The following is an 18,335-nucleotide window of genomic DNA, read 5'->3' on the forward strand; positions in this document are numbered from 1 at the left end:
TAGGGGGCGGGCCTCACACTTTGGGAACCTCTGTCTTAAGCAGACTAAAATTGAACACCCACTAAAGTTAAATTGGTCAAAGTTTTCGGTTGTTTATATCCACAGTGGAACTTTTTCATGTCTGCAGACATGAATCCCTAATTTAAAGCCAATGAATGATCCTAAATATACTGCTAATATAAGCTATTAAGCCATTCAATATACCTGTTCAGTATTAAAAGAATGCTACACAGTGCATGAATGTGGATACAAACAAAAATCAGCTACAACTAACTTTGATTAATGTTGATACTATAACTTTTAGCTACTAACAAACAGGATAACATGCTTTGAAACTTTTGCAGATGCACATTTTTGACTTTATAACACCCACTTATCACAGATCTGTCCTTAGTGTTGTGTGCTTATGTATCAAGTGATTTTTTGGCAGCATTTTCTCAAAGCTTTTATTTTGAAATTGAAGCATTTAAAAAAAATCAAGCATGTTTAATCACCACTTGTAAGTGCTTCTGCAACTTACATGTGATCTATGATTGATATTAGCAGGAAGTGCAGAGAAACCACCTAAAAAAATAAAAAAAATAAACAGAAGAGTGCTGATATCAGCACTCTTCTGTTTATTTTTTTCTTTCTTTTTGGCAGGAGTTAAACCGAGTTTAGGAGAAAACAAGAAGCAAACTGTCTGGATAGTGAATGTGCCCTGAAAAGTGTAGCAGTAAAGAGTGCTGTGTAAGCTTGTGCCTCTACAGTGTTTTAAATGCTTAACTCAAAAGTTCTTACCAAATGAGGAATTGAAATTAGAGATGGCACGATACCACTTTTTTATGTCCGATACCGATACCGATATCAGAAATTTGGATATCTGCCGATACCGATATGAATCCGATATAGTGTTTTTTAATCAATAAAACTGTTTTTTTAATATCTTGCTGCATTTTGTATAAGTTCATACTCAAGTTTAAATAAACAACAACACTAAAGCTATTCTGTTATACCTGTATGTAAAAAATACACTGCGCCCCAAATATTTCATAGTTCAGCAACACTGATCAATCTAATAAACTTAAACCTGCTCCATCCTCCCTATTCTGGTATTTTAAAGAGTACTTAGCAGAAATGTTAAGCAACCTAAATAATAGGGTTGCAAACTCCCAGCAAAAGAAAATAGGGAACCACCCCCCACCCTCCACCTCATGATGCTTAATCGATGTAATCAACTTTAATTTAATGCAGGGTGAAAAAAAAATGCACAGAAATAAATTATTTTTCAAGAATAATTAAATAGATTCAACATCTTTCTTCAACAGAATTGCAGACTGCACAGATGGTACCTTCCCAAAGGAAAAAGTACTATAGCTTACTAGGGTATATTAGCCTTAATAGTTACTATATACAATAATGGACTTCTATACATTTTACATCAGATTAAAACTTTGGGTGTAAGATTCAGATAATTATTCATTAAAAGCTAGACATTTTAAATGAGAATAAGAAAGAAAAGTATGTCTTTGTGCCCCCTTTTCCCTGTTAATGCCCTATCGGCCCCCCTGGCTAAACTTTGCTAGATCCGCCCCTGCACAGTTACCAGCCGTCAGCTATGTAGAAAAAGATCCTGGTTTAGAAAGTAATATTAAATAAATTCTAACAACAGCTTAACAAGCTTAAACGTGCTGGTTTCCTCTTTCTGGTGCAAAGTGGGCCAAAAACAAAGAAGAGAGACGGACTGGCGACAGAAAAGCCGATCAGCTGATCATTAATCAGTTTCACGATTGAAGTAGCGCAGGAGAGGGAGAGAGAGGGGCAGTCGCTCCATATATCGGTTGTTAAGCTTAATGCGGGAATGCTTTACAAACATTCAGAGATGAACTTACACACTTGCTTTACTTCTCTCTGGGATAACTTCCTCGGAGGTGAAATGCTGGTTTGGTAGCGAGGCTACAAATACACACAGCCGCTCTATCTAAACTTTCAAATTTTTGAGTGCTGAAAGCAGAAATCTTTCTACTTGTGAACAGTGTGTTCCTAAAAATGAAATATCTTCCTTTTTAATCTGTAAATAGGTGTTCCACAGGGTTCTGTTCTCAGTCCACTTCTATTTAGTTTATAAATAAATGATCTACCACAGTCATGCTTTGAGATGTATGTCAGTGTTATATTATTATCAGACAGGAATGCCTTATCTGTGTCTTCTTAAAGTAAAAGCTGTCAGTTTGCTTTTCTTCCAAGGTTCAGTCGTCAAAAGAAGCCATCAAGATAAATTTAAACATTAACAGGCAATCCGTTGAACAGGTGTCTGATGTTTTAAATTATTTTAAATATTACGTTGAAAATTTAGGACCAAATGAAAAAGACGACCAAGGTTGCAAAAAGCAAACTTACATACATTTAAACATATTATTAGATTGTTTGTCATTTATTGCTTTTCTTTCTTTAAAAAAAAAAATTGAATTAACTTAAATTAAATTAAATGTAACTTCTGGTCACAAACAGCATCCACAACAGCTACAGCCTTTATGAAGAAACACAAAACCATTATTTGATACCTTCTTTGTTCTAAGTCTGTGATGAAAACAAGGGAGGTAATGGTGGGCAAGGGATAGACCATTTTCATCCCATTTTTCCTAAAATTCAATTGTATTGTATTGATTTGTATCTACTACAATCCTACAATACAATATGTAGCTGTTGCAGTGAGCATGCAATTTATTGAAAACAACGCTTAAGCTGAAATAGGCTGTTTTACAGCTGATCAAAAGTTTAGGACCACATGCCTTTAAAAGGCCAAATCTGTGCAAAAATGTGGATTCATCATTATTTTCTGACAGGTAGTCACACTGTCATGATGTTCAGATGGCAAAACCAAAAAAAAACCTGGGTTGTTGCATAAGAAGGGTCTCTTGCAGTGCGCCATTGCTGCTGATGTGGGACGTAGTAAGACAGTCATTTGGAAAAATATGGTTTTTTGCCATTTTTTTAAGTGGTCTTAAACTTTTAATCGGGGCTGTACCTCAATTTGGCAGCAGTTCACTGGAACTGGAAGCTACATATGAGGATTGTAGTAGATACAAATCAATACAATACAATTGAATTTGAGAAATAATGGGATGAAAATGGTATATCCCTTGCCCACGATTACCTTGGTCTTAAACTTTTGATCAGGACTGTATAACACTCATCTCCACATCTTTTATCTGCTTAATTTGTAATGATGAGCAGACAGGCTTCAGTTGGCAATGAAACTGATGGTTAGTAAGTTTTCCAGTTACCTTTGTGAATGGGGGACAATGAATAAAAATGGATAAATAGTCAATATTAACCCATTTAAGACATCATGTTGCTTTCACAGTATCTGATCAGTTAGCTGCAGAAGAAAGTTATTAGTCTTTTTTTTAAACATAGTGATAAAATCATGCTGATGAGTGAATTCTGATAAGTTAACAGAAACTATTACCAAACCTCCTCCCAGAGAACAGATTAAACAGAAACAGATTAAAAGTCACACTAAGCTTTTTTTTTGTGTGGACATTTTCAAGCAAAGGAATTAAACTTTTGAAATAGGGTAATTCCCAAACAAATCTTTACCTTTTTAGATGTTTGGTAAAGACAGGCACATAAACTATATTAAAGACTAATATTTTTAAATTTAATTCAGAAAGCGGTCATTCAGTAGTTTGCTATTTGATTATTATAAAGTGGTTTTATTTAGACCACCACCCAATGTAAGGTTTATGACACAGCTGCCCTAAATGAACAGTATTGGTAATTAAGATAACAATTTTTAATGTTTCTTTAATGGTTATTTCACCAGTATGTACAAACAATTATATCATTAATGCTAAAATATAAACTTTGTTATCCATTAATTTTTTTTTACTGTTATAACTGACTGTTTAAAAAAAATTATTTTGTTCATTTTTTGTTTTTATCTTCTGTGTTAAGCACATTGGGTTGGTGTTTAACGAAATGTGCTATAGAATAAAATTGCCATTGCCATTAGTGTTTTTTGTTGTTGGTAGAGATACTAAACTACAGCAAGCAAAAGAATGACAAAAAGCTGATGTCACCTACTTGAAACTTAACAACAAAATCAAATGGCTCAGTAGTATGTTCACTAATCTCCCGTCCAGTTTGTGAAATGAAAAGAGAATTAAACACCATGAACAACTTGGACTGGTTTCATGTGCCTCATCTTTTACCTACAGTAAAGCGCTGTGCTATTAGTACATCTCAATGACACTGTTTCTCAAGAAAGGCTACAGGAAGGCTACAATCTGATCAATGAACCGCAGTGGAAAGTTAATATATATATATATGTAGCAGCAATTAAAATGATACTGATAAGTAATTGCTGAGAATTTTGACACAACTTTTATCTACTTTTCTTTGAGGCAGTGTGATTAAATTTATCACACTATTTATACTAACAAAATAACTAGCAATTTCTTTGACAATTTGACCTTTTATAACTTTTTAAAGCAAAGATGTCTTTTATCATCTGAAATAATATTTTTTGCTTTGTTTGGTCAGAAAAACACTTGCACATGGCTAATATATAATGTTTTTAAAACAATAATAACATTATCTATGATTTTATTAGAAAGTCATGCTGACACAGAAGGAGTCATGGCTACAAGATATGCCCCAGAAAGTTCACTTAAAATGCACTTTCTGATGTTTGCTCCACTGACTATATTCAGTTCAGTTTCAGGTTTATTTATATACTGCCAAACTGCGACAACCCTCACTTCAAGGTACTTTATGCTGTAAGATAAGGACCTGACAGTATTCTGGAGTAATCCAAGCACTTTGTGCCAGTGGAAAGGGAAAAACTCCCTTTTAACAAGAAACATATATGAAAAATATGCCATGACCAATTTGGAGTGAGGGGAAAGAGAAGAGATAAATGAAAAGACAAAAGGCACACAATTTTAATGACATGCTGTGGTGGTATATAAACACCTGGGGCATGAACAGAGGTCACTGGTATAGAAGTGCTCAGTACATCACATGAAGTCCTGCAACAGTCTGACCCTACTGCAGTATAACCAAGGGAGGATTCAGGGTCACCTGATCCAACGCTAACTATTTGAAAGAAAGGAAAGTTTTAAGCGCAATATTAAAAGTAGAGATGGTGTCTGTCTCTCGATTCCAAATGGGAAGCTGGTTCCAGGGAGCCAATGAAGATTGGCTAATAAAGGAGAAAGGCTCGCTCTTTCTAGTCCCTGTCAGTACTCTTGCTGAGCATTTTAAATCAACTGAAGGCTTTTCAGGGAGTTTGTAGGACATCCTGATAATAACAAATTACAGTAGTCCAGCCTAGAAGTAGTAAAAAATAATGGACTAGTTTTCCCTCTGTGACAGGATGTTTCAAATTGTAGAGTTGTTGACCAAAGGAAAGAAAGCAGTCCTACATATTTGTTAATTATGGACATTGAAGCACATATTTTGTCAAAAATTTCCCAGTTGCTCACAGTGTTGCTGGAGGCCAAGTAAGTATCTTACAAGTCACCATGTTTTTAAGGGTTTTAGGGCTGAGTACAAGAACCTCAGTTTTATCTGAATTTAGAAGCAGAAGATCAGAGGTCATCCAGGCCTTTATGTCTTTAGACATTTCTGCAGTTTCACTAATTGGTGAGTGTTACCTAGCTTCATGGATAGATAAAGTAATAATAATACTTAAGGGAAACATGTATAATGCAAAAAGTAGTGGTTCTAGCACAGAACCCCGTGGAACTCCTTGACTAACATTCATGTGTGAAGAAGACACATGGTTCATATGGTTCAAGATACTGGCGTGCATATCTTTTAATATCAATGTATTAATCTGTAGTAAAAGATCGTAGTCAGTGGTATCAAACACTGCAATGAGGTCTTATAGGACAAGAACAGAGATGAGTCCATCATCAGAGGCGATTAGATCAATCGCAACCTTCAGCAGTGGTCAGTAAAGCACTCCAGATCCTGACCTCATCTACTACAACTACTCTTCCAAAATAAGAGGAAAGTTTGAGATTGCTCTATAATTAGCTAAGACAGCTGAATCAACTAAAGGCATTTTAGTATTTTTATTGAGCTCCAGTATTTATATCTTCAGTGACGTTGATTCTGATGGTGGTGATGGCCGTACTCTTCAAACAGTTCGGTCTGTTTTGGTGTTATTATAAAGTCTTAGTCTTTCAAAAATAATCTAAGAACAGAGAGTTTGGTACAGAAAGGGATTTCCATTTTAAACATCTCAAATATTTTGTAACATCTTTCAAAAACCTGCATGTTTGCAAGATTGAAAGATTAAAATGAGCTAAAATACAAGGATACAAACTCATGACATGACCATCAGGACCAACAACCACACACGTCTGAAAAACTGTGTGGCTTCCTCCTGGCTCTAATTCATTTTTTTCCCACAAATGAAAGAAAGGTGATTTAAGACTGGAAGGGTCACTGTGCTCAGGATGAACTTCAGTTTGTTACCTTGACCAGGTCTAAGCACCAAAATACAATGAGCTGCTGTGACTGGCTGATTAGATATTCGCATTGATAAGCAGTTGAATAGCCATGCCTAACGAAGTGGCTGGTGGGTTGATATACACTGAGCTGTAAAATATAAAAGTTAAATAATCGGCCCCCTCTAAAAAAAAAAGAAAAAAGAAGCAAATACGATACAAAGAAAAACAAATATATATTAAAATAGCCAATGAGTTAATACAGTGGTTCCCAAACTTTTTTTGCCAGGCCCCCCTTTTTTACAAGAAAAATGTTCGCGCCCCCCCACCCCCGCACAAACACATCCTCCAAACACACACACCCATATTTTGTTTACAAACTCCATTGCGGTTTATTTCACACCTCAAACATTTAGTAAACAATTAAGCAAATACAAGTAAATGGCAATAAATTACAGGTAGTAATAAAATATACTACTAACTCTTTGTCCACACCTACACGGGTATTTTTGAAAACGCAGCTGTTTCTATGCGTTTGGGCCTTTCGTCAACAGGTTGTTTTTTTCCTGTGTAATAATATTCAACATTGCTATCAATACATTTTTCAAAAAATGCCTCTCTGTGCAAAATGAGTTCAAAAACAAAAACAGCTGTGGGATACTGTTTGTCCGTGATTTGAACCGGGGAAACAAATCGTGGCAGGATCAGCCTGATATTATTTGTATCCCACTTTAACTTTACTGCATAAAGAGCTAACATCTCCAAAATGTCAGGAGTAGTTAGTCATTACAACAAGTGTTTGTGAACTAAAAATCAAGAATGTGGGATACTGTTTGTCCGTGATTTGGAGAGCCCAGCGCTGCTCCCGACGCAGGGAAAACTAATTTTGCAGGGGAGACCTGCCTCGGCACTTGTGCAGGTGAAGCCAAAGGGAAGATATGCTTCACCATATTTTCTAGTCTTTGGCTTGGAAGGAAGTTGGTTTGGAAACATATTTGGCGATGCTTCATCTCCTGCTTTGCGTTTGTGTGGGAGCCCCGCCAAAAATCTGTCCATTATGCTAGCAGTGTCCAAGCGTTCTTCTTTTCTTTTTTTTCTTTTCATACCGCGCCCCCCCTGCAATGGCTCTGCGCCCCCCTTAGGGGGCGGGCCTCACACTTTGGGAACCTCTGAGTTAATGCAATAGTTAAGTTAACCCCTTACATAAAAGTTGCACTTCAATCACAATCTTGATTGTTTTTTAAAATCCACTGCGGTGGCGTAGAGAGGCCAGACTACAAACATTTTCAAATATTCACAAATATTCAAATATTTACAGATATGACTGTGAAAAGCTGATGAACACAACTGCTTTCTGTGTGTGTTATTGTACTGGTTGGCAATAAATAGTTCTATCTACAGCGATGCTTTAAGAATTGCAGTGTTTTTCTTAAAAAAAGGTGAAAATAGCTATCTGGAACCCTCTGTCTCATCAGTAATTTTGGCCACTGATTACATTGTTTTAACACATTTTTTAAGTGGGATGGAGAGAACTTGTTTTCTTTTTACCCAGAAAAAATCATCGCTACAAGATGAGGGGTGGCATCAAACTGTTGGTAAAAATAAGACCTTTCATATTGTGTAACTTTTGATCAGCCACCCATCCCAGGTGACCCTTGAAAGTTTACTGGCAGATGTTGTCCTTTTACAAGAGACCCACAGACCTCTTAGAGGTTCGAATGAACTTAAAACACCTGAGTTTCCTAATGTGTTCTCAGCTTGTTATAATTCTAGACAAAGGGGAGTAGCAATTTTAATCCATAAAAAAATTAATTTCACAGTTCTCGATACAGTTATAGATCCAGAGGGCAGATTCTTAATCATTAAACTATCTATACTTGATAAAAAGCTATCTATTGTAAGCAGTGTTGGTCAAGTTACTTGAAAAAAGTAATCAGTTACTAACTACTGATTACTTCCCCCAAAAAGTAATCCCGTTACTTTACTGATTACTTATTTTCAAAAGTAATTAATTACTTAGTTACTTAGTTACTTAGTTACTTTTTAAAAACACGATTTACAACCTGAATAGGTGATAAAGCGATAGATCTTTCAGCCCAATTCTACTTTTTCTGCATAATCCATCATACAAAATGTAATCAAATGGAAAAGTCTCTTTTTTAAACTTGTTTTATTAGTTTTAATCTTTTAACTTTATGCATCAAGCAAAAATTAAATTATATGCAACATTCTCTGACTGGAAGAAATTTGTTTAACATTTAAACCTATTTTCTGCACATTCCAGCATATAAAATAAAATATTTTTTTGTGTTTACACTCACTCTTTCAAATAGATGCAAGTAAAACACAGCAGAAAATAAATAAAATCAAAGACTAGTGCTCCTGTTGCTCTATTTTCACCTGTAAAGCAGGACTGGGGTAGGCGGAGGTTTACCCTGGTGCAGGTGCTGCAGCGGTCAGTGGAAGAATCCGCGAGTTTCTCTGTGAATTTCACATTACGTTGTAGTACACTCGGTGCTTGCTTGGAAGTTTAGGGGTTTTTTCGCTGTAAAAAGAAGTTTTCTTCCCACGCACAACGGACACTAATGTTTTTGTCACTTTTTATGGAATCAAACTCAAAATAAGGTCAGTACTTCCACGCTTTAAACGCTGCATGCTACACTCTGTCCCGCACTGGATATATAGGTCGTGTCCAAATTCATGGGCTGCATCCTCCTGAGGCCGCATTTGTAGACCGATTACGTCACAGCGACGCGCCGAAGGCTGTCCAAATTCATAGGCTGCTCCGAATGCAGCCGACAAATGGGTCCTCATTTTCTCCGAATTTGAGGATGGGTCTGATGTATCCTTCTTTGCCCACCATATCCCAGAATTCATAGCGCGGCCCAGCCAAACTCTAGTTTCCGGTAATGGCGGCCGGTACTACGTTTTAAAATTACTCTTATTAATTTTTCTGGGTCACAAAATAAACTTTTAACATATTTTCAGGCGAGAAAGTAGCTGTGTAAACATCAAATACCTGCTCGGTTTATCAAGATATCGCATATTTGGAAAAGTGCTTGACGTTTTCGGAGACGTCTGTTACCCACCAGCTCGATAGCTAGCCGGAGCTCGACGGTCACTGAAGCCGCAGAGAACGGCACAACCCGCACATCATTTTCAGATCACCGCGGACTTTCACTACTCGGGTTAAACGTAGTATATAAGTACCTGAGACAACCTGAAAATGTTATTGTTTGGCTTTTTCAGTGTTTTGTTTGTTCGTGAGTAAATCGGTTTGGCTGAGATTAAAGTTATTAGATTAGATTAGATAAAATAAAACTTTATTAATCCTCCGAGTGGGTTCCTCCTTGGTTTTTATACAGCTGACTAAACGTCAAACAGAAAACTGATTAAACAGAAGTGTGAGATGGTCGAGAATTTATGCCAGTGTACTGTTATATTTTACATAGCAAGGAGCAGACGGCCGAGTTTATTAAACTCCACCGAGACAGCAGTGACGTTAATCAGAAGGCTAGACCGTCCAATTTCACTGCCGTTTACTTCTGGCCTACCCGACCGTCTGAGGACCCGGCCCACTTAGATTGCGAAGGCCGGGTCCTCAGGAGGATGCAGCCCATGAATTTGGACACGACCATTATGATCTGCAGACAGCTGTTGTCACGAATGTCGCACTCGCTTACGTCACTGTCATGAGACGTTCTCGCAAAAAATCACGGTTTTAGTAACGCAGTAACGCAGTGTTCCTACGTGAAAGTAACGGTAATCTAATTACCGTTTTTGCAATAGTAATCCCTTACATTACTCGTTACTTGAAAAAAGTAATCAGATTACAGTAACGCATTACAAGTAACGCGTTACTGCCCATCTCTGATTGTAAGTGTATATGGTCCAAATGTTGATGATCCCTCATTCTTTCACAGTTTTTTCAGTGCACTCTCTGAACACTTAGATGGCACACTTGTTCTTGGAGGTGACCTCAACCTTGGACTAAATGAAAAAATGGATAGGCTCAATACAGCAGGAACTCAGCGTAATTGGCAGTCCACAAATATAATCAAACAGTATATGAGCGACTTTGGTCTTTGCGATGCATGGCGCTCCCTTCACCCCACCAGTAAGGAATATACTTTTTTCTCACATGTTCATCGCTCCTACTCTCATCTGGATTATTTTTTGGTCAGCAGCTCACTGCTGAGTGACATTTCAGACACTGAGATTCACCCTATAGCTGTCAGCGATCATGCTCCTGTATCTTTAGCACTAATGCACAAGAATAATACTACGCCAAGTAAAAACTGCAGATTTAATAGATCACTGCTTAAAGATGAAGACTTTATTAAATATTTTAAAAAAGAGTGGACTTCATATTTAGACTTCAATGACACTCCTGGAACATCAGCTTCTGTTCTATGGGAAGCAGGGAAAGCTGTGATGAGAGGTAAAATAATTTCTTTCTCATCACATAAAAAGAAAAAAGAAAACAAAAATATTCAGGAATTAGAAAAAATCATCAAATCACTAGAAGAAGCCTACGCGTCCCACCAAGATGGGGAAACATTGAACAAAATACGCAAAACAAAACTAGAATTAAATGAGATAATTGATAAAAAAACAAAATTGTTAGTACAAAGACTACGCTTACAAAATTATGAACATAGTAATAAATCCGGTCAATTTCTAGCAAACCAGCTAAAAATAAATAAATAAAAAACAACTATATGTGCTGTTCAAGATTCATCTGGGAACACAATATATGACCCTGAAAGAATAAACAACATTTTTAGGGATTTCTATAAAATGTTGTATTCACCACAAATAAACCCATCTAAAAAGGAATTTGATCAGTTTTTAGACAACATAACTCTCCCAAAATTATTAGACTCTCAAGCAATGGCACTGGATTCGCCACTGACATCAGGTGAACTCCAGGAAGCCCTGATAAGTATGCCCAATAATAAGGCTCCAGGTCCAGACGGCTTTCCTGCAGAATTCTACAAAGAATTCTGGATGATTCTAGCACCAGTTTTTTACAGAACGTTGTTGGAAATCAAAGAAAAGGGCAGATAAATAAACAATAAAAGGTGAATCAAATAGACCATTACGGCAAGGCTGGGATGGTCCATTTGGTAAAGTAAATCCGTTGGGCATCTTTCTTCGCCTTTAGACAATAATTCTGATGGCAAAAGAGCCAAACGGGACAGGCAAAAAAAAAGAAAAAAAAGAAAAAAGAAAGTTTACTGGAAATGTACTTCAACTCGTCTTCCTTAAATCATTACAAAAAAACCTGAACATCAGGATACCAAACTAACCCTGAAGCCATTTCCTACAAGTTGCATATTTAGAGCGTGATACAAAAACAGTTTCACTGAGTTTCAGACTGCATAATCAGTCTAACTAAATAGAGGTGAATTTCTTTGTAACTCACCCAGATCCACCTGGAAAATTGAGGGGCGTGGCCATCCTAATCCAGCCAGATGTAGCCAGTGAAAGGTCTGCAAGGCCTCATCCAAGATGGACCTTTTCAGTGTGTGCACTGAGTTGACCTTTGAACCATTTTTAATTGAATATCTGACTAATATTAAGCTAATATTACCAATAACTGTTTTACAGACCATCTCGGGAGTGAAATTCTAGTATTTAGTCGATTACTTACCACTAATATATATGTGTCTCTGTATGTTTCACTGATACAGTTTATGAATAAAGCTTGCTGCTTTCATCTCAAGCCTTTCATTGATATAAGGTAACTTATGGCTTCAAAAAATACCACATGACACAGTGATGACCAAAACACCACCATTCAGGGTTTAAAATGTGTTTTATACTCTCTATGGGTCAAACAACAATATATCAGTCCTGCTTTTTGCCACTTCTCAGCACCACTTTTCCTGAGTCAGTCAGCAACAGAACGGTTTGAACCTTTGCGTGGAAACAAATCAGTTTTCCAGACGTAATGAAATGATTTTCTTCAACTAATAGCTGCAGCACTATACTTGATCAATTATGTATTTGGGTTTATTAAAAAACAAAACTAATGACTGGATATGTGTTTGCCTTGCGAGTACAGTTTTAGTTTAGGAGTCAAATATAATCATTTAGCTCTTAAAAATATGAAAATAAAGTGATTGAGTCATAAGCAGACTGTCCTGGGACAAAAGAAACAGATTGGTACAATTATTATGTTACTACTTTATCTTAAAGGTGGTTTGAATGCCATCTCAGCAATAATGTCCGATTGGAGACGAGAGGATGTCATTGTAATCCTCAACCAGAAGAGGATATGAAACAAGCACAAGTTACTATTACTATTTACATTTATACATCTCTATAGATCTATATGGACATTAGTATCAACATAAACAACACAAACTATACAATAATACTTTGACAGATGAATCAGCATCAACAAGCTGTCAGCAATAACACGTCATTGTGTTACTGCCATAACAACCAATCTCAACATAATCAACATAACATGATGTTTAATTCCTTTCAACTTTGATCCTTAATCTTTATCCCCCCCCCCGAAAAAAATAAAAAAATTTGGAAGATGCATTATTTGCTATGTAATAGTTTTACTGTGAAGGAAGTTCAACACAGCCCGGCTTCCTTTGAGGTAGCTGTCTCGACAAAACCTAAAACCTCAGATAGAGATAACCAATATCAGGGTAGCTATCAGTTATTATCAGTGTTAAGCCTTGAGTTCTGCTTCAGGCTCATTAAAAAGGGTTGTTTAATGATCTCTAAGAGTGCTGGCTACTCCAGCCAGAGACATCATCAGATAATGACGATGGAAGGGTGATTAAAGTCTATAAAGAACATGAAATTTCATTTATTATTCATTTAATTCATTGTAATTACATAAGAGCCCAGCAGCAGCAAATAGGCACACTGAAACCTGGTGATTTGCCGGGGAAAAAACTAAATAAAAACTCAAGATCACTTTGCTCTGGAAAACAAACTTTGTGTATCTTGTACATGTAGCTTGTACATGTACATTAAACCCATACTTTTATTGAATATATTATTTAGATTCATACTCTGCTCATAAAATGACTCAGAATAAAGGCACCTAAATAATTTAAAAGCATTTTTTTATGCATTTTTTTTTCAGACTACCTTTATTTCTGACTTGGAAAGTTAGCCTTTCAGTGCTTCACGTATGATTTCATGTTGTCTGCAGCACTAATTGGTGAAAATGTCTTCGAGCAAAAATCTGTGAATCTGGTGGCGAACGGCCCTGTGGGGTGAGTTGTATAGCCTATCCAATATTTACATACTCAGAGAATCAACATCATATTAGCTTCACCTCTCTATGCTGGCTATGGAGGCAATTTATTAGATATGCAAGTTCACTGAGACTAGAGCACTATGGTTTAGTCTTATGATCCCACTATGTCTGTATTGTCTCATGTGTAGTAAATATGTAAGAAGATATTGTTTCATCATAATTAGTAAATTTAGTAAAATATCATAAAAGTACACAAATTTAGATCAACAATAACATCTAAGCTCAATTCTGCTTGGTGAGCACTACATACAGTATCCAAGCTATATTAACTTATTTTTAATTATACTTTTTTTTTAAAGCTGCCCTCATAAGTTGTTGTGATGTTCATTATTTCAGAACTCAATTGATGTTTAAGACCAGCAGTTAAAGTCCAAAATCCTGGTGGTAAAAAAAGACCATAAAACCACAAATACAGACGTGACTTTGGGGTCATTTGGTCATGACAGGATGGATGTACTGTTGACTTGGAGCTCATTTACAGACCAGTTGATGCAGAAATATCAGGATTCACAGAAAAAGAAAAGATGCCTGTTCTTTCAATAGGCCAAAAGGACCTACAGTACTTCATTTTTATTACACACAAAGACAGAAGTTATACACAAACAAAACGTTGCAAAATCAAAATGACAAAATATAATGAATAAAGACTGATCTGGATTACTCAAAATGAAAACAACAAAGAAAATCAAAGAAACATTGATGATTTAACACCCACATTTCATGTCTGCTTCACTTCTCAGCCCATACATGGCGTATAAACAAAAGCGATGCACTTACTTCCTAGAACTACTTTCTCTACTGACACCATTTTCTACATCTGGATACAGTTTTAGATTTAATATGTAATAACTTGCTCTACAACATGTTCAAGCGTGAACTTTTAATTAATATACCAAAAACAAAACAGAAAAACCTCACATCAAAAATGATTAATACATTTTAACATAACATTTTATCAAGGTCACTTTAAAATTTACAACAAATGCCTGCAGAGCCTGCTACAAGTATTTTCTAACAGTGTGCACTGAATCAGACAAACAAAACAAAACTGATGTCAATGAAGAATTAAACTCACAAATTCAAAATTATTTAATTATTTAAGTACACTTTGCTGTGTTCATTATCAGCTCTGCATTTCAAGTAAATTGACTTGGTGTGATGATTTATCATACAGTGGCCCTTTATGCAGTACCTCTGTTCATCCTCTGCCTGAAAACACATTTTAGGTCATGTGTCTAAGTCTTTAAGTTTAAATAATGATCATTTGGGACTCTGCCGGGTTCAACACAGCCAGTGGCTAGTAACAAAGTTGATCGGGAAGTTGCTGCTCACCTTGGGCCGCTGACAGAAACAGATCCTCACTAATGACTTATTTGTTTCTGAAAATTCTGCAAGATAAAAACGAGGGAGTACCTTCAAATTCTCATTTTTCTAACGTCACATATTTGTCTATACAACGTCTTGTTCTTCATTGCCATCTGCTGGATAGTTTGTACAACTACAACTAGTGATGATGACAGTAATAAGCAAGAAGCACTCAGGAAACCCAAACTTTAGCCAAGGCAGCTCACTCCCTGAGCAACATTTACTTTTAGAGAAATAGTATTGTATTTTGTGTATGTCCATTTTGTTGTCTTTCTTCTTCTACCACATACTCTAAAATTTAAAGTGTAGTAAAAATAACAGATTTTGGGGTCAACTTGAAAGAAAGGCAGATGTGAAATGTAAAAGTGGGGTCAGAGGTCAAGTGTGACATATTTAGAGACCCCGTATAATACTTCTCAATATTTGTTATTTGTTATCATTACAAAAAATGGCAGTAAGAAACATAGTTTAAATAGCATTATTATCACTATGACCTTGAGATTAATCTACTGACATGTTGACCTCCTGAATTTTGAGCGTCACATAATTTCCCATCTGTCTTTTCTCTAAAGAAGCAGTTTCATCTTCTTCCTGAGTTTCTCTTCTGCAACGGCATAGAGGAAAGGGTTGATGCAGCTGTGCAGCAGAGCCAGGCAGTGGGTTGCAACCAAGGCTGTATTTAACGACCTCCTCATATCACAGTCATACTGCACCACATCAGCCCACAGCAGTATGTCTATCACCATGGTTATCTGGTATGGTGTCCAGAGGAGCAGAAACACAATCACGATGGTTATGATCACCCGCATGGCTCGGTGCTTCTGGAAACCACGAGTGAGCAGCAGCCGTGAAACAGTGATGCTGTAGCAGGAGATCATGACAATCGCAGGGACCAAAAAGCCAAAAACATGAATGAACCCCTGAATCGTGAGCCTCCATGCTGTAGAGATGCCGATGTCAAAGCTATCAAAGTGAATGAAAAGAGCAGGCACAGCAAGGGCACAACCGAAAACCCACACCACTGTGCAAAGGATCCTGCTGCAATTCTTTTGGTGACTCTTGAGTGTCTCCCTGGCGTGCACAATCACAAGGTAACGATCGATGCTAATACAGGTGAGGAAGATGATGCTGGTGTAGAAGTTTGCGTCCATGACGATGTGGAGGAGTTTCCAAAGGAAGTCTCCTAAGAGCCATCCTCGAGTTAGTGCTGCAACACAGAATTGAAGCGTTAAAGCCAGCAGTCCATCTGCTATGGTCAGGTGGAACAGGTACACATCTGATGGAGCCAAAATTTCTTGGCTGGTTCTGATCACCCATCCTACCAGCAGGTTTCCGAGTATGGCCAATACAGAGATGACTGTGAAGATGACATACAGGATCACAACTGCTGTAGGTTCCAGAGGTTCATATTCACACATTAAGGTATCTGGATCTGGAGAGAATGATCCACTGGATTCGTTGTAATTATAGGAATCATTGTTCCAAAAGAAATAATCTTCAAAGGCATAGAAAATTGACATGGCTGTGGACAGAAATAAAAGCAATGATTCAGCCAAAAGTAAATCTACAAAGAGGGGGAAAACAACAAGTTGCTGATTTTGACGGACCCCAAATTCTAACACACATCAACACTATCGTGGCTTAGGTGGGCATTTGGTGATGCCAGGATGAGTAAAAAAAGACAGGTGACAAGGCCCTGCTTACCTACTCACCTATGTGCAGCAGACGATCAAAAATTCACAAAGGAGACAAGAAAAACAGCAAAGAGAGCAAAAGGACAATAAACCCTGATTTCTCTGTGACATCCCTTTTTGTACTACACCAAGTAGAATTCGTGCAGATAGCAACAGCTTTGCAAACACATTTCCTGTTTCTGCCATATGTGTGAAGCAGGCAAGACTGGGTTTTGTATTTTGTAACTTAGCAATATTTTTGTAATTTAGTTTCGCTGTCTGGTTCCTCAAACTGTGAGGAACTCGAAACCAAACTAACTGGGAGAACACACAGCTGGAGAGAGAGATCACAACAACAAGAGGGAGACTGAGGACTTAAATACACATACACACACAGGATAACGAGGCTGGGCGACAGGTGGGAACAGGGGAGACTATCAAAATAAGACAGGAAACAGACAGGCTCAGGGAGGGGCGGCCATCTGCCTTGACCGGTGGGATGATAAGAGGAAGACAGTACAAAGACATGCTGTGAAAGAGATCCAGAGATGATGACATTTAAAAGAAGATGATTATGGATTATAAAGAGATGAAAGGTTTAATCTCCTAGGACCTTGCGTCCACATATGTGGACATCACATTTTAGGTTGTCTAGACCAGGGGTGGCCAACTCCGGGCCTCAAGAGCCGGTGTCCTGCAGGTTTTAGATATCACCCTGGGTCAAAACACCTGAGTCAAATGATTAGTTAATTACCAGGCCTCTGGACAACTTCAAGAAATGTTGAGGAGGTAATTTAGCCATTTAAATCAGCAGTGATGGATCAAGGACACATCTAAAACCTACAGGACACCAGCTCTCAAGGCCTGGAGTTGGCCACGCCTGGTCTAGACCACAGTACTAAATTTTGCTCTACAAGTATGGAGGACCACAAGAGCCACGCGCATCGAAATAAAGAATTCTGTGCTTAAATAATGAATTGTAGAATAAATTCTGCATTTGTAAATTAATTTTTGAATTCCAATTTAATAAACTGCATTTCAAAATCCATTTCCCTTTATTGTTCGCTCAGGGATTAACTTAAATTTAAAATGAATGTCCTCATATGTGATATCAGGCCCTTGTAGAGCAAAATCAGGTCAAAAGATAATTCTTTGTTTTTACATTCATCAGGTCCCAATCAGCCCAAATAGCAATGAGAAAATAAAAATGCATGCCATGAAAGAGTTCGGGTCTTAGGAGGTTAATGTTCACTTTTAATGATTCGGTGAAGATGTCAAGGGCCAGCTATGCATGAATTAAGTCTAATAAAGTGGACCATTCCTTTAACCCTACAGTCAGATTTTGAATTTGATTGATTGATTGATTATACTTTATTCATCCCGAGGGAAATTGGGTTAAGGCTGCCAGCCGTGCCAGCGCCGTCTTACCCATCCGACCATACATAGATTACACAAACATCATATGGGGAAGACAGGTCAGAGGGGTATAACATGGAAAAGCACAACATGAGGAAAGATAAGGAGAAAAAATAACTCCCCCCAGACTGAGCTCCAACAGGG

The 18,335-nt window shown here is 37.3% G+C and overlaps 1 protein-coding gene across 1 annotated transcript; it reads right to left on the reverse strand.

Moving 5' to 3' along the window:
• Positions 1 to 14,268: 14,268 nt before the first annotated feature.
• LOC120436079 (C-X-C chemokine receptor type 2-like) lies at positions 14,269 to 16,994 on the reverse strand. The gene is made up of 2 exons (XM_039606421.1): positions 16,815 to 16,994; positions 14,269 to 16,624 (listed from the first exon to the last, which is right to left on the reverse strand). Exon 2 carries the CDS (start codon positions 16,620 to 16,622, stop codon positions 15,669 to 15,671), a length of 954 nt encoding a protein of 317 aa, XP_039462355.1. The 5' UTR covers positions 16,623 to 16,624; positions 16,815 to 16,994; the 3' UTR covers positions 14,269 to 15,668.
• Between the last annotated feature and the right edge of the window lie 1,341 nt (positions 16,995 to 18,335).

Source organism: Oreochromis aureus, linkage group 23 (genome assembly GCF_013358895.1).
Source record: "Oreochromis aureus strain Israel breed Guangdong linkage group 23, ZZ_aureus, whole genome shotgun sequence".
Taxonomy (NCBI): Eukaryota; Metazoa; Chordata; class Actinopteri; order Cichliformes; family Cichlidae; genus Oreochromis; species Oreochromis aureus.

Bases quoted from the DNA above. Each gene is read 5' to 3' on its own strand.
- LOC120436079 (XM_039606421.1), bottom strand. From the start codon at position 16,622: ATGTCAATTTTCTATGCCTTTGAAGATTATTTCTTTTGGAACAATGAT.